The sequence below is a fragment of the Strix aluco genome, chromosome 38 (genome assembly GCF_031877795.1).
Source record: "Strix aluco isolate bStrAlu1 chromosome 38, bStrAlu1.hap1, whole genome shotgun sequence".
Classification (NCBI taxonomy): Eukaryota; Metazoa; Chordata; class Aves; order Strigiformes; family Strigidae; genus Strix; species Strix aluco.
The window spans coordinates 882,507-903,238 of record NC_133968.1 but is presented as its reverse complement, the minus strand read 5'-3'; the positions used below and the strand labels follow the sequence as shown (position 1 = coordinate 903,238).

The window sequence follows — 20,732 nt, the reverse complement described above, 5'->3', positions numbered from 1 at the left end:
CAAACGACCGTGGGGACAATCGCAGCCGCAATTTGGGGACGGGTCACGGCCCGTCACCGGGAGCGTGCCTGCGGGTCTCTGCCAGCTCGCAGGACGGCGGAGGCTCGACGCCTCGACTCGTGCCGGGAGGAGGAGGAGGAGGAGAGGGGCTCTGCGGCCCCGGCTGCTGGCAGAGAGAACCGTTAAATCTTTCCTGCCAGCACAAGACTTGTTTCGCCGCAGCAGCGCGACACTCTCGGCTTTTCCTCCAGCCTGCCTCACCCGCCAGAACCAAGCCGGGAGGGCGAACGCCCGGGTTCTTGCCAAGACCACGCCGCCAGCTCTTGTCCGGGGACGTGGCTACGCCGCCGCCGCCGCAGCGGACGGACGGATGGACAGAGGGTCTTCGTCGTCAGGCCGGGCTGCCAGCACCGGCCGCGCATCCCGGGGAGGTGCTGACGCTCGAGAGCGAGCGCGGTGCTCTTCGAGGCACACACAGGGACGGAGCCATCTTCTCCATCCATTTTGCTCGCTTTTTTTTTTTGGTTTTGTTTTGGTTTTTTGATGTGTTTTTTGGGTTGGTTGGTTGTTTTTTTTACCTGGTGAGGATTCCAGTCGCTGTCAAAGATAATCACAGTATCGGCAGACTGGAGATTCAGACCCAGCCCGCCGGCCCGAGTGCTCAGCAAGAAAATGAAGTACTCGGAGCCCGGCTCATTGAAAGTCTTTAACAACATGCCCCGGTCCTCCGCCTTCGTGGTCCCTGGAAACAGAGAGGAAGGTTACACCTGCCCCGGGGCGTGCGCGCTGCGGCCGGGAAGCGAGGCCGTGCCGGCCGGAACGCCGGGGAAGGGAGAGCCCGGGGGGGCGCCCGGTGGAAGCTGCCGTGGCAGGGTGGGGGGCGTGTGCGGCTGCTTTTGGGAGAAAGACATGAGAAAAAGGATGAAAGGGAGAGGAACGGCCAAGGCGGGCGGGGGCCGCTGGCCTGAGGCGGCGTCGGGGCTGTCCAGGAGCGGATCCGGAGATGTCCTGGCGCTCGGGACAGCAGCGCCGTGGCTGCTGTTAAAGCGGCGTCGGGTGGTTTGGGGCCGGGGTTGTTGGGCGGCAACAGGAGACCGAGCTCAGGCCTCTCCCCCTGCCTGTCCCCCCCCAGAACCATCCTCCTCCCGCTCTCGGTAGAGACGCGGCTCCAGAAACGGCCCCGGGAGGGCTGAGGCTGCGCCGGGGCGCGGGGTGAGCTCGCCCCGCTGGGCAGGGAGCCCTCGGAGACGCTCACGCTCGGGCGTTTCACGTTTACACCGCAACCGGAGCAGCAAAGAGCTGCCAGAGACCGGCTGGAAGGGAGAGACCCGGGATTCGAGAGCTGCTTCGGCCTCGTCCTGCACGTCACCCTCTCAGGGCTGGGTTCTCTAACGAGCTGCCAGCAAAGAGGGTTTGGGGCTGCGCAGGCCTCGTGGGCATCCGCACGGGTATTCGGTGGCTTATTCCAACCGAAAACGGGGAATTGGCTTCAGTTTTCTACTAAGTTAGATTTGGGCACAGGCTGAGCGTCAGGCCTTGACTTAAACGTGGAATCCAACTCATTAATTTATATTTATGTTATTTTAATAACGCTATAGGCCGCCTGGCCCTCAGCAGCATCCCTCAGGGCTCCGGAATTGAAGAGCAGAATTAAAGAGATCGGCTGAACTTAAAACCAAAATCTGCGACTGAAGCAGCAGCCGGGGCCGAGGTATAAAACTCAAAGGCTGCGCTTTTTTCTGGCATCCTGCGGGGTTTCTGGCTTTATGCCAAGCAGGGTTCATCGCTTTACGACGCGCCGTTTGCCTTCAGACGGATTCCCCTGGCGAGGGAAGGCGGGTGGGAGAACCCGGAGGAGCTTACCTCGCCGCCCGGCCCCCCCCCACGAGGGGTTTATCCTCGCCGTAACGGGGGGGCAGCGGCCGTCCCCGCGCGCCGGGGGCACTCACCGTCCAGCCTGAGGTATTTGAATCCGCGATAAGCAAAATAATCTTCCATGATGGTCATGAGGGAGGTCATCTGGCAGAAGAGCAGGACTTTGTGGTTGGTGGCTCGCAGTTTGGGGAGGATTCTGTCCAGGAGCTCAAATTTACCCGAGGCACGGTACAGATCCAGCCTGGGAGGGAAAAAAAGAGGGAAATAAGGAATTTGGCGCTAAAAACACAGCGTCTCCCTCGCGGCAGGGTCGTGTACCGCGCACCGATAAACCGCCTCACGTGGAAAAGCCACAAATAACCCCAACTTCTCACCCTAAAACACCCCACTTACCCCTGCACGATACCGCCCGTGAACCCCAGGTGCTCGGAAAAGGATTCCTGCAAGCCGAAAGAGAAAAAACGATGTCAGGAACCGTCCTCACGCACCGATAAATCCCCCCAAAAAAGCTCTGGAACTGCCCTAAAAAGGGAGCTGGCCCCCAGGGCCAGGCCAGGGGGACTGGTGATGGTGTGGGGGACACTGGTGATGGGGTGGGGGGGACTGGAGCTGTTTTCTGAGGTCTGCCCGGTGCCGGGCAGCACCGTGCCACTGCGGGGAGATTGTGTCCAAAAAAGATCAGCCCCAAGGGATAGGCCCGGCCTCGCTCTTTTTGGGCAATATCACTTCAACCCAGCTCGCCCAGATTTTGCACCATTTTGGGTGCGAGAAGGAGCGTTTCGGGGGCGACGGACAGCTGGCCGAGCAGCAGGGGTGTTGCCGTTCGGTTTCTCTCCGTTTTGGGGAGGGACGGGGCAGTTTTTGTGCCATTCAGAGGGGGTGTGACCACGACGCGCGCCAGCCCCGCGCCCGCGTTACCTCGATGTGCTGGAACATGTAGGGGTGGTTACAGATCTTCCTCAGCTGCATGATCGTGTTCATTAAGGTTTTCGTACCGCCTTTGCCCTGCGCAAACGAGACGGGAAATGAGAAATCTGAATTTTTTACTGGCTGTTTTTACTGGTCCAGGTGGGGCCGAGGAATATTCTGGGAGTTTTCAGACGGGGGTTCGCAGCCCCGGAGTGGGAGCGCCTGGGTGGGCAGCTGGGCCCTCCCCAGTTAGCGAGGGGCCAAGTTCAAGGTTTTAACATGGGTGTTAAAGTCACCTTGAGGAGCAAAGGCTGCTCGGGTGGGGGCGGGGGGGGAACAGAGCTGAAGAATTTTTCACCTCCAGCTTTTAGTTCAGATCAAAGCATCTTTCGTTATTTTTTAATGGTTTTGGCTTTCTGATGGCTTTGACAAGCAAACCAGTGGCCTCCGGGGGCTTCCTGGCCAGCACAGCGCTGCCCCCCCCCCCCCCCCCCGCCCCAACCCCATCCCTCCAGGACTTGCTGCTTCGCTTGTAAAAGGAATTTTTTTGCTTTATCTGCTGTGACAGCCCCGGAGACAGACACAGAACAAACCCCCCACCCCCGGAGGCGATTCCAGCCCCACTCCCAGACCTTTTTGTCCTTCTCGGAGCCGTCGGTGAGCAGCACCCCCTTGGCCTGCATGTGCCTGTAGAGGACGCGCTGCAGGGCGGACATGTCGCACTTGATCACGTACTCCACCTGCAAGGACCCGCGAGAGGTTAATTAATTCCCCAGCAGCACCTCCAAACCCCCCACCACCACCCTGAGATGCCAGATCCTTCTGAGCCATCCCCTTCCAACGCCTGGGGGGACCCCGAGAGCCCCCGTTCTCAGACGAATCCACCCAGCTCCCCCCTTCCTGCAGCCAAACAAAGCTCTGGAAGCAGCCGCCGAGCCGGGGGACGCGCGGGGTGGTTCCTCCCCACCGTTACCTTTTCAGGCAGCTGCGCTTCTACTTCCTTCTTCAGCCTGCGCAGGAGGAAGGGGCGCAGCACTTTGTGCAAACGCCGAATGATCAGGATGGTTTCTTCTTCGTTCAGGTCCACCTGCGTGGCCAGGAAAGGGAACCGTTACCCCGGGGAAGGTCCCGTCCTCGAGCACGGTGACATTCCCAGGCTCAGGGAACCTGGGCGCACGGCGCCAGGACACCAGAAGGCTCTTTGCTGTGAATCATTGTGATCTGAGCCTTCTGCACTGGTGTTTTGAAGTTTGGGCTCGTTTATCATCGAGCTTCTGCTCCGTGAAACCTCAGCTGCCCCAATTCAACGGGGAATCGCCTCAAACAGCTCCAGAGCCGCTAATGAGGGCACCAAACCTAACCAGCTCCTCCCACCAGCGCTCGGATACCTCAGCGCCGGCACAACTGTTCCCCTACCCCCCCTTTAGTCCTCAACACTCCCTATTTTCCAGTTTTCCACTAAAACCCACCCCAAAGAAGCGACGTTTCCCAGGGCGGTGCTCCACACCTCGCGAGTGGGATTTCAGGAGATTTTTGTGAGCGTTTGCACACACAAACTACCCGTAACGCCCGGCGGCTGCCCTGACCCCCCCCCACCGAGGGCCACCGCCCGGCTCCCTGCCGTTACCTTTTCTCCCGTCATGGCGAAAGGAGCGTTAAACCACTGCTCGAAGGTGCTGCAGCTCTTGAAAATGGTGGGCAGGAGGAAATTGAGCAGGGCCCACAGCTCCGGGAGCTTGTTCTGCAGCGGGGTGCCCGTCAGCAGCAGACGGCGTGGGGCCACGTAATGCGTGTTGAGGACCTGGGTGAGCTTGCAGTGGTGGTTCTTCATGCGGTGGCCCTCGTCCACGATCATGTACTTCCAGCGGATCTGCGGGAGGGAGGAGGGTGGTGTGGGCAAGCGCCGGTGGCTCTCTGCACCGCAGCGCCTTCACCGAGCTCCGGCTGCGACCGGGGAACCCCACTGGCCCCTCCGGAGGCGTCCCGGGGAGAGCTGGGACGGAGGGAACCCACGGATGGGAACGGCTCCCGTCAGGAGCACGTCGTGTGTCCGGCTCGGAGACGGACAGCGAAGCAGCGGGGAGGGAGGAAGAGCGCTGACGCCAAAGAGCTGACAGAGCCCGACGCCGGGGAACCGCAGGGCTTTTTGGCCATTAACACATCAAGCTCTCCGCAATACGAAGGGAAGACTGTTCCCTTGGAGGCCGTGCCGGGTTAAGGGGAGACAGATCAGCTTCGGCACGTCTTACAGCCCGGGCAGGCCCCGCCACCGAGGTGTGCGGTGCTGCAGAACAAATCCCGGGCGAGGTTAAACCCGCCCAGCTCGGCTTTGGACATGGGGCGCGGCCCCTGCGCCTCAACCCGCGCAACCTCCCCAGCCCAGGGGCAGCCTCGACATCTGATCTTCGCCCCACGGCTGCCACAAGGCCGAAAAAAAATCCCTTCGCCCAAGGGCGGCGATGATCGTGTGGGGGTTCTAATAAATATTCACTGTCTGATGAATTGCTTTATTAAAAGGGGAAAAAAAAAATATTTGCTGTGTTGCAGGATAGGCAGCCAGAAACACCAGGAGTTCTACGTCAGTTCTGGCTGCGGAAGGTAAGCAGCAGCTCGTCGTCTCCCTCCACGCAAGGAGTGGCTCCAGAGATAAAAACATCACTTAACACAGGAGGATTTTTCTGACAGGGCCCATCTCAGCGACGTCTGTGCCCACGAGCGCAGCGAGGCCGCGGCCCAAGTGACACCCAAGAGGGAGCCGCTGCCGCCGGCGGGACTCACCTTGGCCAGGATGTGCTTATCTTTGATGATATATTCGTACGTAGTGAGCAAGACATTGAATTTCCCGCTTCGGAGCTGAGGTACGAATGCCCGTCTTGCTGCTGGAGAGCCCTGGAGAGAGAACGTCAAACAGAAACGTTAAACCAGAATATAATTTCCAGGAGAAGAGAGGCAGGGGGAGCAGTTGTCATCAGCACGGCCCGATTGTTCCAGTCACAGAAAGGCAGCGAGAGCGTTTGTGCAGATGGCAGCAGCTGGATTCCTTCTGCCGTTAAGGAATTAAAAATAAATGTGGATTTCATTGATTTAGCGCCAGGAATCGTCCCAGCGCCCTTGGGATGACGGAAACACTGTTTGGCTGGAAGGAGGAAAAGGCAAACGGGCCTCCAGGGGATCCTCACGAAACGAGCGGCCGTAGGGGCCCGGCGGGCGCGCACGGAAGTAAGACCAGTACTTGCCTTGTACGAGACCTTCACCACGGAAGGGGCCCATTTGTCAAACTCGTACGCCCAATTCGACAGCGTTCTGGGGGGAAAAAAAGGGAAAAAAGAGAAATGGTAAAAACGGGGCGACGCCGTTTTCTGTGCGACAGGGGCAGGGACTTGGGGCGCGGCACTTACGAGAGAGGGACGATGATGAGGAAGGGCCCGTTGATGCGCTTGTGCTCCATGAGGTATGTGATTAAAGCGATGGTCTGGATGGTTTTGCCCAGGCCCATCTCGTCTGCCAAGATGCCGTTCAGGTTGTTGTTGTACAGGGACACCAGCCACTCCAGACCCTTGATCTGCGGGGAAGAGGGGTGGGGGCATGAAACACACGGGACTGCGGGCGGAGGAATCCCAGAATCCTTCAGGCTGGAAAAGCCCCTCGGGGTCATCGAGTCCAACCCTCAGCCCGACTCTGCAAAGTTCTCCCCTACCCCACATCCCCCCACAGCTCATCCAAACGGCCCTTAAACCCCCCCAGGGGTGGGGACTCCACCCCCTCCCTGGGCAGCCTGTTCCACTCTCTGACCACTCTGCCGGGGAAACATTTTTCCCTCCTGTCCAGCCTGACCCTCCCCTGTTGCAGTTTCAAGCCGTTCCCTCTCGTTCTGTCACTAATTCCCTGGGAGCAGAGACCAGCCCCAACCTCTCCACAACGTCCTTTCAGGGAGCTGCAGAGAGTGATGAGGTCTCCCCTCCCCTTCTCCTCCTCACACTGAACAGCCCCAGCTCCTTCCATCGCTCCTCACAGGATTTATTCTCCAGGCCCTTCCCCAGCTCGTTGCCCTCCTCTGCCCTCGCTCCAGCCCCTCGAGATCTCTTTGGGATTGAGGTGCCCAAAACTGGACACAACCCTCCAGGTGTGGCCTCACCAGTGCAGAGCACAGGGGGACTGTCACCTCCCTGCTTCTGCTGGCCACACTATTTCTGACACAAGCCAGGATGCCGTTGGCTTTCTTGGCCACCCGGGCACACTGCTGGCTCATGGTCAGCTGCTTGTCAGGACCTGTGTCTTCTGCGTTACGTAGATGAGCTCCCTATACACTATTAATGATCTCATTTTAATTATTTAAAGCCAGCTGCAGGCATTGATGCACTCGCTCCCCCCAGCGCCACGCACACACTCTTTGTTTTAAGCAGTGAGTGACCCTGGCTTGTTATCTCACACCGGACACGCCGGCTCTGCCCTCGGCTCCCGTTTCTTGCTGCCGGGAGCGTCCCGGCGCAGCACAGAGCCCGGTGCCTCCCGTGAACCCTGATGGGAGCAGCGTTCCTCCCCCCGCAGCGCCTCACCTGGTACTGCTTGAGCACCCCGTTGACCATCAGCGTGGACTGCTTGTCCACCCTTTCAGTGACGGCGTGGGCCACGGCGTAGTACGACTGCAGGCCCCGCGCCAGAGCTTGAGACACCCCGTACTCATCATCAACGTCCTGCTTAGCGTTCCTGGGGGGGAAAAATAAATTTAGAGATAAGAAAGATGATCCCTTTGGAGAAAACTGGGGAGCCCCACCAGTCTTGGGGGGGCAAATTTTCCCAACACAAGCCAAATCCACCCCTCGATGAGTGGGTTCAGTTTTGGGCCCCTCACCCCAAAAAGGCCATTGAATGACTCGAGCGTGGCCAGAGAAGGGCAACGGAGCTGGTGCAGGGTCTGGAGCACAGGTCTGATGGGGAGCGGCTGAGGGAACTGGGGGGGTTTAGTGTGGAGAAGAGGAGGCTGAGGGGAGACCTCCTGGCCCTCTGCAACTCCCTGAAAGGAGGGTGCAGAGAGGGGGGAGGAGTCTCTTGAGCCAAGGGACCAGCGGCAGGACAAGAGGGAATGGCCTCAAGCTGCGCCAGGGCAGGGTCAGACTGGCTCTTAGGAAGGATTTCTGTCCAGAAGGGGCTGTTGGGCGTTGGAATGGGCTGCCCAGGGCAGGGGGGGAGTCCCCATCCCTGGAGGGGTTGAAGAGTCGGGTTGACCCAGCGCTGAGGGATCTGGTGGAGTTGGGACCGGTCAGGGTGAGGTTCATGGTGGGGCTGGAGGAGCTTCAAGGGCTTTTTCAACCTTGATGATCTGGGATTCTGTAAATCGGGTCTCATTCTGGCCAGCCTGCTCTCAAAAACCGGGCACAGAGCGAGGCTCGCCCGCAGAATCGTGCTCCTCCGGCACAAGGCCCGCGGGGCTCAGGGAAGCGGCTCCGAAGCGGCCGACATGTGCCGCGGCACCAGGACTCACTCGATAATGTGTCTGGCGTCCACTTCCGAGACATCATCACTGTCCGGATCCGGGATCTTTTTCTTCTCCTCCACAGGCAGAGCGGGCTGGGCGGGCTGCGGTTGCTCCTCTTCCTCCTCCTGCCAGGAGACACAAAGCCTGAGCACAAAGCCGCCGCGTCTCCTTTATACGGTGGCAAAACCTGTTTGGCCGCGCTGAGGAGCGACCCGGCCTGCGGACGAGGGCACAGGACAGCCCCAAAACCCCCTCAAAACCTCCTAATAACACTCCGTATCACCCCCCTCCTCCTCCTAATCCTAAAACCAGAAGGAATCTCCGAAACCCTATTATGCAAGTATAGTTTCAACCCAAACGTTAGACTGTGATCCTAAAAATAGAAGTGAGACCCTTTTACCTGCCTGAGGGGAGGTTTAACCAACAAGAACTGCTAATTCTTGTATGTGAGTTTAAAACTCAGCCTCCTTAAACCCACTTTTAAAGGATAACAGCAATCCACTGGTCTCAGGACCCACCCATCTTGGTGTGAATCCAAGTCATGGAGAGCACACTACTCCTAAGCTCCTCCACACTCCTCACACCACCCATCACCCTCACACTGGTACTATTCCAACTCCTATCAAAAGCCTCAAAAAACTCCCCAACCACAATCACAGACGCTGTCAAAACCAGCCTTCCTAACCACCCTAATTCCAACAACACTATTTACCCACCCAGGTACAGAAAACATCATTTCCTACTGAGAAAGAAAACCCACCATGAACTTCAAAATCCCCCTGAGCTTCAAAACAGCCCAGGGGAAGCCGCTGGCCGCGGAGCAAGGCTGCGCGGGCGCCTCCGCTCGCCAAGAGGGAGCTACCAGGAGCTGTTCGCTTCCGAACGGCCCAAGAGTTACGTGAGAAATCACTTGGGAAGAAAAAGGGGCAGCTAGCGAAGTGAGCTCGCCACCTCCTCGCTGCCCCTCACTTTCTTTAAACAGGTTTTTTTTGGGTTTATTCACTTATTTGAGCTGACACGTTTGTGCTGGAAAAAGTAACTCCCGAGATGAGCTTCGTGCGGCACCTACGGCTGTTTGTTGTTCTCTCAAAAATCTTTCAGACAGACAAGAGTAAGGGAGACCAGTGGTGTTTCTTCTTACCTCCTCCTCCTCTTCTGACCCACTTTCTTCACTGTCAGATCGCGGAGCTACTTCATATCTAATTAAATAGAAATATTAATATTTAATTGCAAGTCTGCTACCAGCAGCGCAGCACACAGCACGAGACCAGTGCGGTTCTAGAAGCCCTTGCTTCAAAACTCAGGTTTTGTTATCGGTGTTTATTTTTTAAAAAAATAAAAGGGTTATTTGTTTATTTTTTGCCCTTGCTTAGTTCATGTTTTCGCTCGAGCTCTCAGGAAAGCGCAGGAGCCCACGAGCCGTGCCCAGGACCCCGCTGAGCCCTTCCCACATCATTTTGGGAGGCTGAGGAAATCCTCCCTTCCCGACCCGCAGCCTCCAGCTCCCGGCGCTTCCCTCCCCGCCGATCCCGCACCGAGCGTCCGAAGCTCCCCGCTCCCCATCAGGGGCAGGGGGGGGCCCAGAGGAAATCTGCCGCCGTGGCCCCCCCAGCACTCACCCGGGGTTCATCTCCAGCCAGGCCTCCAGCTGCCCGGCCTTCGGGGCATCGGTGCCGGTGAGGATCTTGCCGCTCTCCACGTGGATCACTTTGACAGGGAGGTCGCTCATTTGGCTCGTCTCGTCCAGCGGCTGGGGAATAAAGTCAGTAATTTCATTATTTTCTGCCTCAAAACAGAGCTTGGGTTTAGATCAGCATCGACCGCTCGGACCAAACCCGCCACAGGACCACCACTGGGAAGAACAAAACGGCCGACTGCTTGAAATACCACATCAGAGGACACGCACAGCTCGAAAGCTGACGAAATTTAACATTTTGCTTTGAAAAATCAGCGCAGGAATTAAGAATGTTTGCGTGGGAAGGCACACTCGGATGCCGAATGTGTTCACACAGGAACAATTCATTTGGAACGTCACTGAAAAGCCCTTCTGCTGGCGGGGGGTTTGGCGCAGGGCCGACCCCGGTGCTCCGCCGAGTTAATGGCTCCTCTGGGGCGACGCAAATCCCAACCCCAACCCCGAATTTCCTACACACACCGTGCGAAAGAACATCACCGGGCTTACTTCGCCATCGGGTCCGATCGCCGGCGTCTGCCCTTCCGCGTTCTCCGCCTTCTGGAATAGGAGGAAGACGACTGTCAGCGACCCGGCGCCGAAGGAAACGACAAAACCGGCGCCTCCGCGAAGACGTTGCTCCACGCGACGCTTCGCTTTCAACTCACCTTCTTTTTCTTTTTCTTCTTCTTCTCCTTGGCCACCTGCGCGGCCTTGTGCTGCCGCACCAGCTCCGTCAGGTTGGCGACGTACTCGTCCGTCTGCTGCAGCAGGTAGGCCAAGCGCTTGTCCTTCTTCTGGTCGATGAGCTTGCGGTATCCCTCCTCATCCTCAGCCTGCGGCGGGAGGAGCGTTAACACCGCGCTGAGCAAGACCAGCCCCGACCCGCACACGCAACGTCTCACCGGGCACATGTGAGGTGCGGCCTGCGCGCACGCGAGCCGCCCCCCGTGCCCCCGCTCACCATCAAACGGCGCATCCTCTCCTTCTCGATCCGCTCGTTCTCCTTCTTCTGCTCGCGCTCCGTGTTGGCGTGGTACGTGGCCACCGCCTTGGTCAGCTTTTGAATTTTGCCCGTGACAGAGCGATGGTATTCCTTGAAATCTTTAGCATGCTGGAGAATGCTATTGAGGTATTCCTGCGGGGAAGAGGAACGGCAACGGGCAGCGTCAGGACTCTGCGGTGTCGTGAGTGAATACATCGAACCCAACGCTAAGGGAGATCCAGCTCTCTTGTATTTAAAGGAATATTTCTGTTGGAAGGGACCTACAACCACCACCCGGCGCCCAAACCACCACCACCCAGCCCAAGAGGATCTTTTTCTAAGCCCCTTAAAAAAAGGGAACGTCCTAAAACGTTCAGCCCTGCCAACTCCAGCTGCCCGCCCCCACCGCGCCTCCCGCCTGACCTGGTGCTTCTGCCTGCGCTTCCGCTCCTGCTCAATCTTCTGCTGCTTCTCCAGCTTCTCGGTGATGCGAGCCTCGCGCAGGGACTGCCGCTTGCTGCGCTTGTAGGCCTTGGCATTGAGGGCCGTTTCCAAGGCCGTGTCTCGCCTCATGCACACCACGACCTCCTGACGCAGCTTTTGGAGAGATTTGGGTTAAAAAAAGGGAATTAATTCCACAGGCAATGCTGTGGAGTACTACGAGAGCGTGAGTCAGAGAGCTGCCAGTCAGAGAGGGACCTGGGGGTGTTGACTGACAGCCGGCTGAACAGGAGCCAGCAGTGTGCCCAGGTGGCCAAGAAGGCCAATGGCATCCTGGCTTGTACCAGCACTAGCGTGGCCAGCAGGGACAGGGAAGGGATCTGACCCCTGTGCTCGGCACTGGTGAGGCCGCCCCTCGATGAGTGGGTTCAGTTTTGGGCCCCTCACCCCAAAAAGGCCATTGAATGACTCGAGCGTGGCCAGAGAAGGGCAACGGAGCTGGTGCAGGGTCTGGAGCACAGGTCTGATGGGGAGCGGCTGAGGGAACTGGGGGGGTTTAGTCTGGAGAAGAGGAGGCTGAGGGGAGACCTCATGGCCCTCTGCAACTCCCTGAAAGGAGGGTGCAGAGAGGGGGGAGGAGTCTCTTGAGCCAAGGGACCAGCGGCAGGACAAGAGGGAATGGCCTCAAGCTGCGCCAGGGCAGGGTCAGACTGGCTCTTAGGAAGGATTTCTGTCCAGAAGGGGCTGTTGGGCGTTGGAATGGGCTGCCCAGGGCAGGGGGGGAGTCCCCATCCCTGGAGGGGTTGAAGAGTCGGGTTGACCCAGCGCTGAGGGATCTGGTGGGGTTGGGAACAGTCAGGGTGAGGTTCATGGTGGGGCTGGAGGAGTTTCAAGGTCTTTTCCAACCAAGAGGATTCTGGGATTCTGAGTTTCGTGCCAGCCGCGGCCCCCGTGTGCAGTGAGTTAATAAACTGCTGTTCCATCGACAGCCAGCTTACCTGTCGCTGAAAATTAAGCAGCCTTAGTGCTTTAAGTTCAATGGTAGCTTTGGTTCTCAGGTCACCAGCCAGGGAGCCGGGCAGGTTCTCCAGCTCCTGGATCCTGTGAGCGATGCGAGCCTGCAGCCTGCGCAGGGAGGGGACGGGATGTCAGGGCAGGCAGGGACCCGCACGACCAATCCAGAGCTCTGAGCGTGGGGCCTCATCTCAGCGGGACGCGGAGTTTTAACGGCTTCAGCTAACTCGCTCCACTTTAGCTCCCCGTTAACTAACCCCCGTTAACTAACCCCGCTCCAGCTCCCCTTTAGCTTCCCACTAACCCCCGTTAACTAGCCCCGCTTTAGTTCCCCATTAACTAACCCCTCTTTAGCTCCCCATTAACTAACTCCCTGTTAATTAACTCCCCTTTAGCTCCCCATTAACTAACCCCCATTTAGCTCCCCATTAACTAACCCCCGTTAACTAGCCCCACTTTAGTTCCCCATTAACTAGCTCCCTGTTCACTGATCCCCCCGGGAGCTCCCCGTTCACTGACACCCCCCCCGGGAGCTCCCCATTAACTAGCTCCCCGTTCACTGACCCCCCCCATTCACTGAACCCCCCGGGAGCTCCCCCGTTCACTGACCCCCCGGGGAGCTCCCCCGTTCACTGACCCCCCCCGGGAGCTCCCCCGTTCACTGACACCCCCCTCGGGAGCTCTCCATTAACTAGCTCCCTGTTCACTGACCCCCCTGGGAGCTCCCCCGTTCACTGACCCCCCCCGGGAGCTCCCCCGTTCACTGACCCCCCCCGGTGCAGCAGACGCTCCCCCCATGGTCCCTCCTAGAACGTGACAGTCCCTGGCGAGCAGGGGGACGAGATTCGGGGCGGTGCCCGAGAAGCTCCAAGGACAACGTCCTCGTCCCTCCGGATGGCGGCACAGCGGGACGGGGAATCGTTGGGGCGTGCGAAAGGGCCGCGGGCGCAGCCTGAGCCGTGACGCGGCGCAGCCCCTCACCTGTACTCCCTCTCCTGCAGGATTTCCACCGGGTCGAGCCCGCGGGGTTTCTGGATGGGCGTGATGCGGTTCTGCTTCTGGTGCAGCTGCACCATGGGGGCCGGCTGGGCCGGCTGCCCCGGCGACTGCGTCTGCGGCGGCATCACGGGCGAGGCTGCCGGGGGCACCGCCGGCGGCGCGGGCGAGGGCCGGCCGGTGGGCTGGGGAGGGATCAGCTTCTGAGGTGTGCTGGTGGGGGCTGCGGCGTTCGCCATCGGCCCTGGGGGGAAGAAACGGACCCGTCAGGAGAGCGGCGAGGAAAACAGACACACCCTCCCCCAGAGTTGCCTCTCGCTGCGTGAGGGGAAGCAGCTTCGCGGATGCGGGGCCCAGCTCACCGGCTGCCCCCTCAGCTCTGCGCCGCGCCATGAATTTAACAGCAAATAAACCCAAAACCTCCCTCTTGAGGCCGTTAAACTCGGGAAAGCACCCGCCGAGCCTCGTCAGGCTCGAGCGGAAGGACGCGCCGATTAAGGGAGCTCCGTCGCCGTTTACAGGATTTTAACCAAGCTCCTTCCAGCGCTGGCTTCCCCTCCCACCCCGTTACTTTGTTAACGACCGGCCCTTAACGGGCTCACGGTTCCGTGTCACGAGCGCCGGGTCTCACCTTCCGGCCAGGGCTTGGGGGGGCCGCCGGGCGGCTGCCCGGGCATCCCTGGGGGAACTCCTGAGGGTCCGGGAGGGGGCATGTTAGGCCCTCCTATACCTGCAGAAAGGCCAAAAAAAGGCAGGAAAAAAACCACATTAAGATGTTGGTTTTTGTATGTATTTACCAAAAGCAAAGTTTATCCTGCTTAGGGGAGCCTGACGGGCACCTACATCTTTTTAGAAGCACCCCCTGCCCCGGCGTGACCCCCTGCCCACAGATGGGTCCTCCCGCACCCCAAACCACCCGGGGGGGGTCTCTGCCTCGGCGCTGGGCTGAGTCTGAAATCCCAACCCCTGGAATGGCGTGGGGGCTGCGAGACAGGGGGAGGGAAAACCCCAGTGCGGCGGTAGCGGGGCAGCGCAAGGGTCAAACCGGGGTAAAAAAAGAAAAAAAACCAAACACACATACACCCCAGCCCCGCCCAGGAGCCAAGGGCTGCGCTCACCGTGAGGTCTGTTGTAGTTTGGAGGTGTCGGTCCCGGTCCAGGCCCTTGCACTGGCCCCTGCACTGGTCCTGTCCCGGACACGGAGGGCGGAGGTAGCGTCGGCATCTGCTGCTGCATCCCCGGCATGGGTCGCTTGCCCTGCACGGCCATCTGCAGGTGGTCGGGGAGGGGCTGGCCCCTGGCCAGCATCTTGTAGGCCATGATCTGAGCTCGTAACTGGTGTAACTGGTTCTGGTTAAAAGGGGTCGGGCCCCGGTTCTGCTGGCCCAGAGCCTGGGGGTCAGCGCCATCCAAGGGGACTCCGCCGGGGCCTGAGGACATCTGAGGGCCCGAGGACGGACCGTTGGCCGGAACCGGGCTGGAGGCGTGCTCGGAGCCGCCGAGCGGAGACGGGTAACCTGCGGGGAGGGGGCCAGTCAGGCAAGGCACCGCCCAGTCCGAGGAGAATGAAAAACTACAGAAAAATTCTCCCCCCACACCCCCACGTTAAACCTGGGAGTGCTACATCACAGTCTAAAGAAAAGGAAAAACTACAGAAAAATTCTCTCCCCTTGCACCAACGTTAAACCCCGGAGTGCTACCTCGCAGTCCAAAGAAAAGGAAGAACTACAGAAAAATTCTGCCCCCTGCACTCACGTTTAACCCAAGAGTGCTACCTCCCCCCCAAATCACGGGTTTAAGGCAAGCGAAGCTGCTGGGTGCGTGAGGCCACAGCGATGTCGGCGCAGGAGGCCGGGCCACGAGCAGGGAACTGAGGGTCCTTCCTCTGATGTGACCTTTTCAGGCAATTCTTTGCTCGTTTTCACGCCTATCCTAACGGACACCCGGTATCAGTGAGGGAAGCAAAGATGCTCTGGGAGCTCCAGACTGACCCGCAGCCCCGTCCCCAGGAAAAGATTAATTTTTCTTAAAGAAACCGACCTTGAGAGTGTTGGTCCATGGGGCTCGGGGGAGGGCCCATCCCCGCGTGGGCGCCGGGCCGCATCCCCATCCCTTTCATCTGGCCGTAGCGAGGGTCGTCGGTTATTCCCTTCTCGTGCATGGAGTCCAGGGGCTGCGGGGGAAAAGCAACACCCCGAAATCAAACACCCGGCCGCGCTCCGAAGGCGGGAGGGATGCGCCGCCCGCAGCCTCCTCCCAGCCAAAATCTATTTGTTGGCCAAACGTCGGCCAAGGCGAGCGTCACCCGCGGGAGGGGGAAAAGCACCAGGGGGCGTTAAAAAAAAAATAAATATGTGAAATTGTTTAAATGCTCTGCCTGTTTGGTTTTACCGCGGGTCTTTCAGCTGATGATGCTGAAGGCGACCAGAAAAAGTACAGACTGAAAAAACTCAGAAAAAAGGGGTTTAGATGATGAAATAATAAACTGAAAAAAGGGGTTTAGACGATGAAATGAAACAACAAACCCCAAATGCTTTGCTGGTAGAAATGGGAAGGGAGAAGGAGGCTTGTTCTCCCCGAGCTCCAACCTCCCAGCGAGGGAAGCCTTTATTAGACATTCCCCTCCCCTTACTCTGGAATTAAACCCCTCGGCCCCCACTCGCCACCCAGCAGCGAGCCGAGGCGACGGCTACGGCACCCGGATACTGGGGGGAAGCAAATCGCCTCAACTCAACTCTGAAACGAAGCGGTAACTGCTCAGACCGCCCACCTCGAGGGACACACGACGCGGGAGAGTCCCCAAAAAAAGAAATTTAACAGGAAAACTAAGCTCCCTCCACCGTTGTCCCTCGTCCTGCCGACGCGGCACCTGTATTTCGCAGCCCCCCCTCACCTTGTGCATCTGGTGCATGTTGTCCTGAGCGTAGCCCCCCGGGCCCTGGGGCGGCAGCGGGTGTCCTGCCGAGGGCGGGCCGGGGCTGGGGCCCATCATACTGTGCGCGGAGCCGGGCGAGGGGCCCGGGCTGGGTCCCAGCATGGCCCCCGGCGAGGGGCCGGGCCCCGGGGAGGGCCCCGGCCGAGGCGTCCCCCCCATCGGAGGATCCGGAGTCGACATCTTCAGCGCGGGCGCCGGCAGCGGGGTCCTGTCGCCAGAGAGCTCGTCTCAGCCGGAGCTGCCGCCGCTCCTGGAAGAGCCCCCGAACCGGGCGCAGAAAAGGGAAATTTGGGTTAGGGAGAGGCAGCTGCCCGCACGCGGGCGCGGTACCCGGAGCAAAGACCCCGCGAGGGAACCGGGAGCACGTCAGCGGCCGCGGCGTTCCGAGCGAGAGACCCGCTTCCAAATCCATCCTTGTGGCAGCGCGAGCTCAGCGTTCCCGGGACTGGGGCAGGAGCAGACAGCGCGCCCTCAGCCGGTCCACGCCGGCGGCGTTTTACCAACTGGAGCGCTTTTCTACCAGTTCTGGGAGTGAGGGCTTTTTTATTTATTTTTTTTTTTTTGCGCAGGCGTTGAAATCGGTTTAAAGTCGTCTCACACTTGCTCAGCTTCTGGCAAACGTTAACTCCGGAGACGTGGGTGACGCCAAAACATCCTGGGCAGGGAAGCACCGAAATCCAGCACCAAAAGAGTCCAGGGACTCGCTCCCGTTGAAACGGGCAATTTGTGTGGAAAAGTGTCGCTCTTACACAAAAACTAGAATTTCTGGTTAATTCAAACCCAGCACAGAAGAGCTATTAAAAAAATTAGACACCCGACCCACTGTGGGGTTTGTGGTTACAGCAAACAGGCCGGGGATGTGGAGAAGCCCAACTCCCTCCTCCGGTCCCAAAGCAGGATCAATTCCACCCAAAGCACTGTTCCTGCTGCGGGCAATCTCACTTCTGCAAGAGAATCCAGACTGAAAAAGAATGAAAGTGAATTTATCTGTCCGGCGAGTGACATCAGATTTAATTCATTTCCCCTTGAAAATGAGGCTGGTGAAAGAGGGAACGGGGGGATTTTTGCCTCGAGGGATTTGCTCGGGGAGCAGATCTCGTGTTGATTGATAATTATAAACGAGGGGGCACGTCCAGCTGGGATCAGTCCCCTGGGGGGGCCCTCGGCCCCGCTCGATATCTCCATCGATGATCCAGAGGCGGGAGATAACGCACCAGTTTGCTGCTGATCCTAAACCGGGAGGTGCTGTCGGCTCTCCGGAGGGAGGAGGGGACACGGATAGGGCAGAGCGTTGGGTGATCGTCAGCGGCGTGAAAATTAACGAGAGCAAACGCGGGGTCACGCTCTGGGATGAAGCAACACCGGGCACAGGGATAAATGGGGAGAGGAGCCGCCTTCGGACGATGCCCTCAGTGATTTAAAGGTCAGCCCGGGGCGGTGGGGCACGGGACGGGATCATCTCGCCACGAGGGTTTGCAAATCGCAGGAAGGGAATTATTCTGACTTCAAAATACGGTGAAAAGTAGAAGCGTGGGGCGGTTGGGTGGGTTTTTTCAGACCACAGAGGGTCAGGACGAACACAACACCCGGTTAACGGAGAACAGCGACTGTCCCGGCTCCTCTGCGCGGAGCCCACAGGGACGGGAACCTGCCGCATCCCCCCCGCGTTCACTTAAAACCGCAACCGCGGGGCAGAAAACCCCCGTCGGCCGCCCGAGCCAGACGAAAAGATTCGCTCGCCGGCGACAGGACTTAAACTCAACGTCAAACAAGGATGCGGCGTTGCCACGGCCAAAGCTGGCGGCTTTCGGGGCGGCGAGGCCGGGGAGAAAGGGGCGGGGGGGCCGCCGGCGCCGCGGGGAGAAACTGGGGAGGCCTGAGCTCGTCGTGTCCGTCAGCGCGCGACGGGAGGGCAAAACGCTCCTTTTCTGAGGCCCGGCGGCGTTACCGCTGCTCCAGAACCCGCCTTCAGCGTCTCCTCCTTTGTTACATCTTCCCTGGAAACACCACGGCACGAATTGGGGACATTCCTCAAGAATTAAGCGGATTTTAAGAGGTGACTGGAGATACTTCCCAGAACATCAGCAATTAACGTGCTCCTCTGCGCTGGGGACGAAGCCTCACGAGCGCGGGGTGGCCGATCCCTCGCTGAGCTGCTCTCCCGAAGCCTCTCCCGGGGCCGCCGTGGTGTTTTATCCCAATTTGTTCTGGCAATTTGTGGTCACGGGTGTTTATTTTTCATCTTCCTCCCGCGCTGTTGGCGAAGGGGAGGGAGCCAAGCGCTTCCCACGGACAGAAGGGAACGCTCACGCCTCAGGCCACGGGGGCTCCTGGATTCGCGCTCGTCCGAGCCGGGGGAACGCAGGCGCTCGTTTTCACCCACAAAGGTGCAAAGTCGCCGTTCCAGAGCAGAACACGCCTCAAAACTTCCCTTTCTCCTCATCCCGAGGCTCCGCAGCAGCGCCAAACCCACCGATTTATCTTCAGGATCCAGGAAAAGGGCAGGCGGCCTCCAAAGTTCCCGCTTGTTTCCTGCTGGAAAATCCAGACTTGAGCGAAGCGGCGGCAATTCCCAGGACACGGAGCAGCCCTCGGGGAGGGAAACTTCCCAAATCATCGACGCGGGGCGTCCCACGCTCGGGGGGAGGCAGGAACCAGCAGCGGAGGCCGAGGGAAGCACCTTCACCTCCCCAAAGCTCTTGTGGGCGCTGGCGAAAAGCCGACGGCTCCGGGGAGCCTTTTTCTCAGGCGGTCCCGCGGCGGCTCTCGAAGGACGCAGGCACGTCTCTTGTCTTCCAAAAAAACCCGTTACAGCTCTTCAGGCTTTAAATTTCCCGATTTAAACGACAAAAATACTCGATACTCACGTCACTCACCGGATCGTTTGGCCGCCGCCTCGTTTAGTCGCAGAAGGGGGAGGGCGACGGGCCCCTCGCGCCGCGGTCGCGCGCGGGTTTGGGCGTTCGCCGGCGCCGGAGGGAAGAGAAACGCGAGGGCCCAGCGGCCGTTTTCAGGCGCTTTGGGCAGTTTTGAGCACGTCGGCCCACCGTGGAAATGCAGCTTTGAGAGCCCGCGGCAGAAGTTGGGGGTTCGTCCCCGGGTTAAGCCCTTCCAGCCCTCGGGAATCTCTCTCTTCCACGCCCCCCCCCTCCCCGCCCCAACCCTGAGTTAAAAAAAGGCTGCAGGAGCCCTTTCCCCTCTCCGCCCGCCACAGCTAACGAGGCAGCGAGGACTAACGAAGCGTTTTTGAGAGGAATGGAGGGATGCTGCCCACCGACTGACTCAGCCCTGCTGGAGGAGCCGCACTCCTGGCATTGGTTTTTCCAGGAGAAAAGCAAAACAAAGAGCGTACTTCAAGGAACGTTACGGAAGCATGAAGTACTTTTTCATTCAAAAGCCTAAATCTGCTCTTCTCCAGCGCTGCCGGAGACCCAGACCAGCACCGCCTCTCCGCTGCGGTAATATTATTTTTATTTCTAAGAAAAGCCCCAAAACGTCCCCCACGGGGATGTCTCCGACCCGCGCTGGGCGCTCCCGAGGAGAAACCCAAAATGCAGGCACCTACCTACGGGCATGGAGGTCTCCGACACCTGGGAGCGTGGCGAGGGGCCGTCTCGGAGCGACGAGCTTTTACCGCAAGGCTGCGGGGAGGGAAAAACGATAATTAGTCGGCACCCGTCGTTATGGTTGCTGCACGGCGCAAGGAGAAGGGCGCTCCCCCCCCCCGCCCCGTTTCACCCGGTAACGAGGCGGGCGGCTCGTCAGCCTCTTGGAGGTGGAAAGTTAAAGATGAAACAACCAATTCGATGGGTTTTTTTGGAAATTTGCTTACTTACGGGTAACTTAAAGCCTGGAGGAAGGTGCGGGAGCGGGGAACACCGCACCGCCGCCGGGATTACAAACCCGCCGAGGGAGAAGCCGTCTGTCCGTCCGTCCGTCCGTCCCGCGAGCGGCAGCTGCCGGCACGCGCCAGCGAGCCCACCGGCACGTAGAGGCCACCGCGCCACGCGGCGGCACCCGCCCCCTCCCCGCGGTGAGCCCTGCGCCTCCCCGGGGGGGGATTTTTGGGATGGAATGGGGTGAGGACACGGTGACGTTGGCGACGGCCGCGCCACAGTCAATTAAAGAATGAAAATTAATCAGCTGGGCGTTCGCTACGGCAACAGAGATTTCACGTGCCTCTGCGCAAAAATACATCTCACTCCTTTCCGTGACTGTAACTTAATTTTTTTTTTTTTTTAAAAAAAAAAAAACCCAGATCATAAGCTCGGAATTGTTATTAAATCCTTGATTGCAGGAGGAAAAAAGCCTTCCTTAATTAATTCGAGTCATTTGTCAGCAGTGGCTTGTTTTGTCTATTCACGAGGCTTTTCAGCGTGTTTTCATAACGCGGAGAGCCAGCAGAGATGGCTGGCTGAAAAATAAGTCG

At 59.0% G+C, this 20,732-nt stretch overlaps 1 protein-coding gene across 10 annotated transcripts in view; it reads right to left on the bottom strand.

Moving 5' to 3' along the window:
- SMARCA4 (SWI/SNF related BAF chromatin remodeling complex subunit ATPase 4) overlaps positions 1 to 20,732 on the bottom strand; it is a 29,071-nt gene that overhangs the window by 5,625 nt on the left and 2,714 nt on the right. For 8 of the 10 annotated variants that reach the window (XM_074810587.1, XM_074810590.1, XM_074810591.1 and 5 more), the window contains exons 2-26: positions 19,869 to 19,944; positions 16,262 to 16,553; positions 15,409 to 15,541; positions 14,487 to 14,885; positions 14,000 to 14,098; positions 13,354 to 13,612; positions 12,357 to 12,483; positions 11,341 to 11,514; positions 10,897 to 11,070; positions 10,601 to 10,768; positions 10,443 to 10,493; positions 9,880 to 10,010; positions 9,402 to 9,459; positions 8,267 to 8,385; positions 7,341 to 7,491; positions 6,183 to 6,346; positions 6,021 to 6,087; positions 5,563 to 5,673; positions 4,412 to 4,654; positions 3,758 to 3,871; positions 3,417 to 3,524; positions 2,794 to 2,880; positions 2,269 to 2,315; positions 1,950 to 2,116; positions 579 to 742 (exon numbers count right to left, since the gene is read on the bottom strand). In XM_074810587.1, coding sequence (XP_074666688.1) covers positions 579 to 742; positions 1,950 to 2,116; positions 2,269 to 2,315; positions 2,794 to 2,880; positions 3,417 to 3,524; positions 3,758 to 3,871; positions 4,412 to 4,654; positions 5,563 to 5,673; positions 6,021 to 6,087; positions 6,183 to 6,346; positions 7,341 to 7,491; positions 8,267 to 8,385; positions 9,402 to 9,459; positions 9,880 to 10,010; positions 10,443 to 10,493; positions 10,601 to 10,768; positions 10,897 to 11,070; positions 11,341 to 11,514; positions 12,357 to 12,483; positions 13,354 to 13,612; positions 14,000 to 14,098; positions 14,487 to 14,885; positions 15,409 to 15,541; positions 16,262 to 16,483 — 3,537 coding nt within the window. In that variant the 5' untranslated portion in view covers positions 16,484 to 16,553; positions 19,869 to 19,944. Of the gene's footprint in view, positions 1 to 578; positions 743 to 1,949; positions 2,117 to 2,268; positions 2,316 to 2,793; positions 2,881 to 3,416; positions 3,525 to 3,757; positions 3,872 to 4,411; positions 4,655 to 5,562; positions 5,674 to 6,020; positions 6,088 to 6,182; positions 6,347 to 7,340; positions 7,492 to 8,266; positions 8,386 to 9,401; positions 9,460 to 9,879; positions 10,011 to 10,442; positions 10,494 to 10,600; positions 10,769 to 10,896; positions 11,071 to 11,340; positions 11,515 to 12,356; positions 12,484 to 13,353; positions 13,613 to 13,999; positions 14,099 to 14,486; positions 14,886 to 15,408; positions 15,542 to 16,261; positions 16,554 to 19,179; positions 19,836 to 19,868; positions 19,945 to 20,139; positions 20,469 to 20,732 lie in introns of those variants that run through there. The other 2 variants (XM_074810588.1, XM_074810589.1) reach the window with 2 other exon arrangements.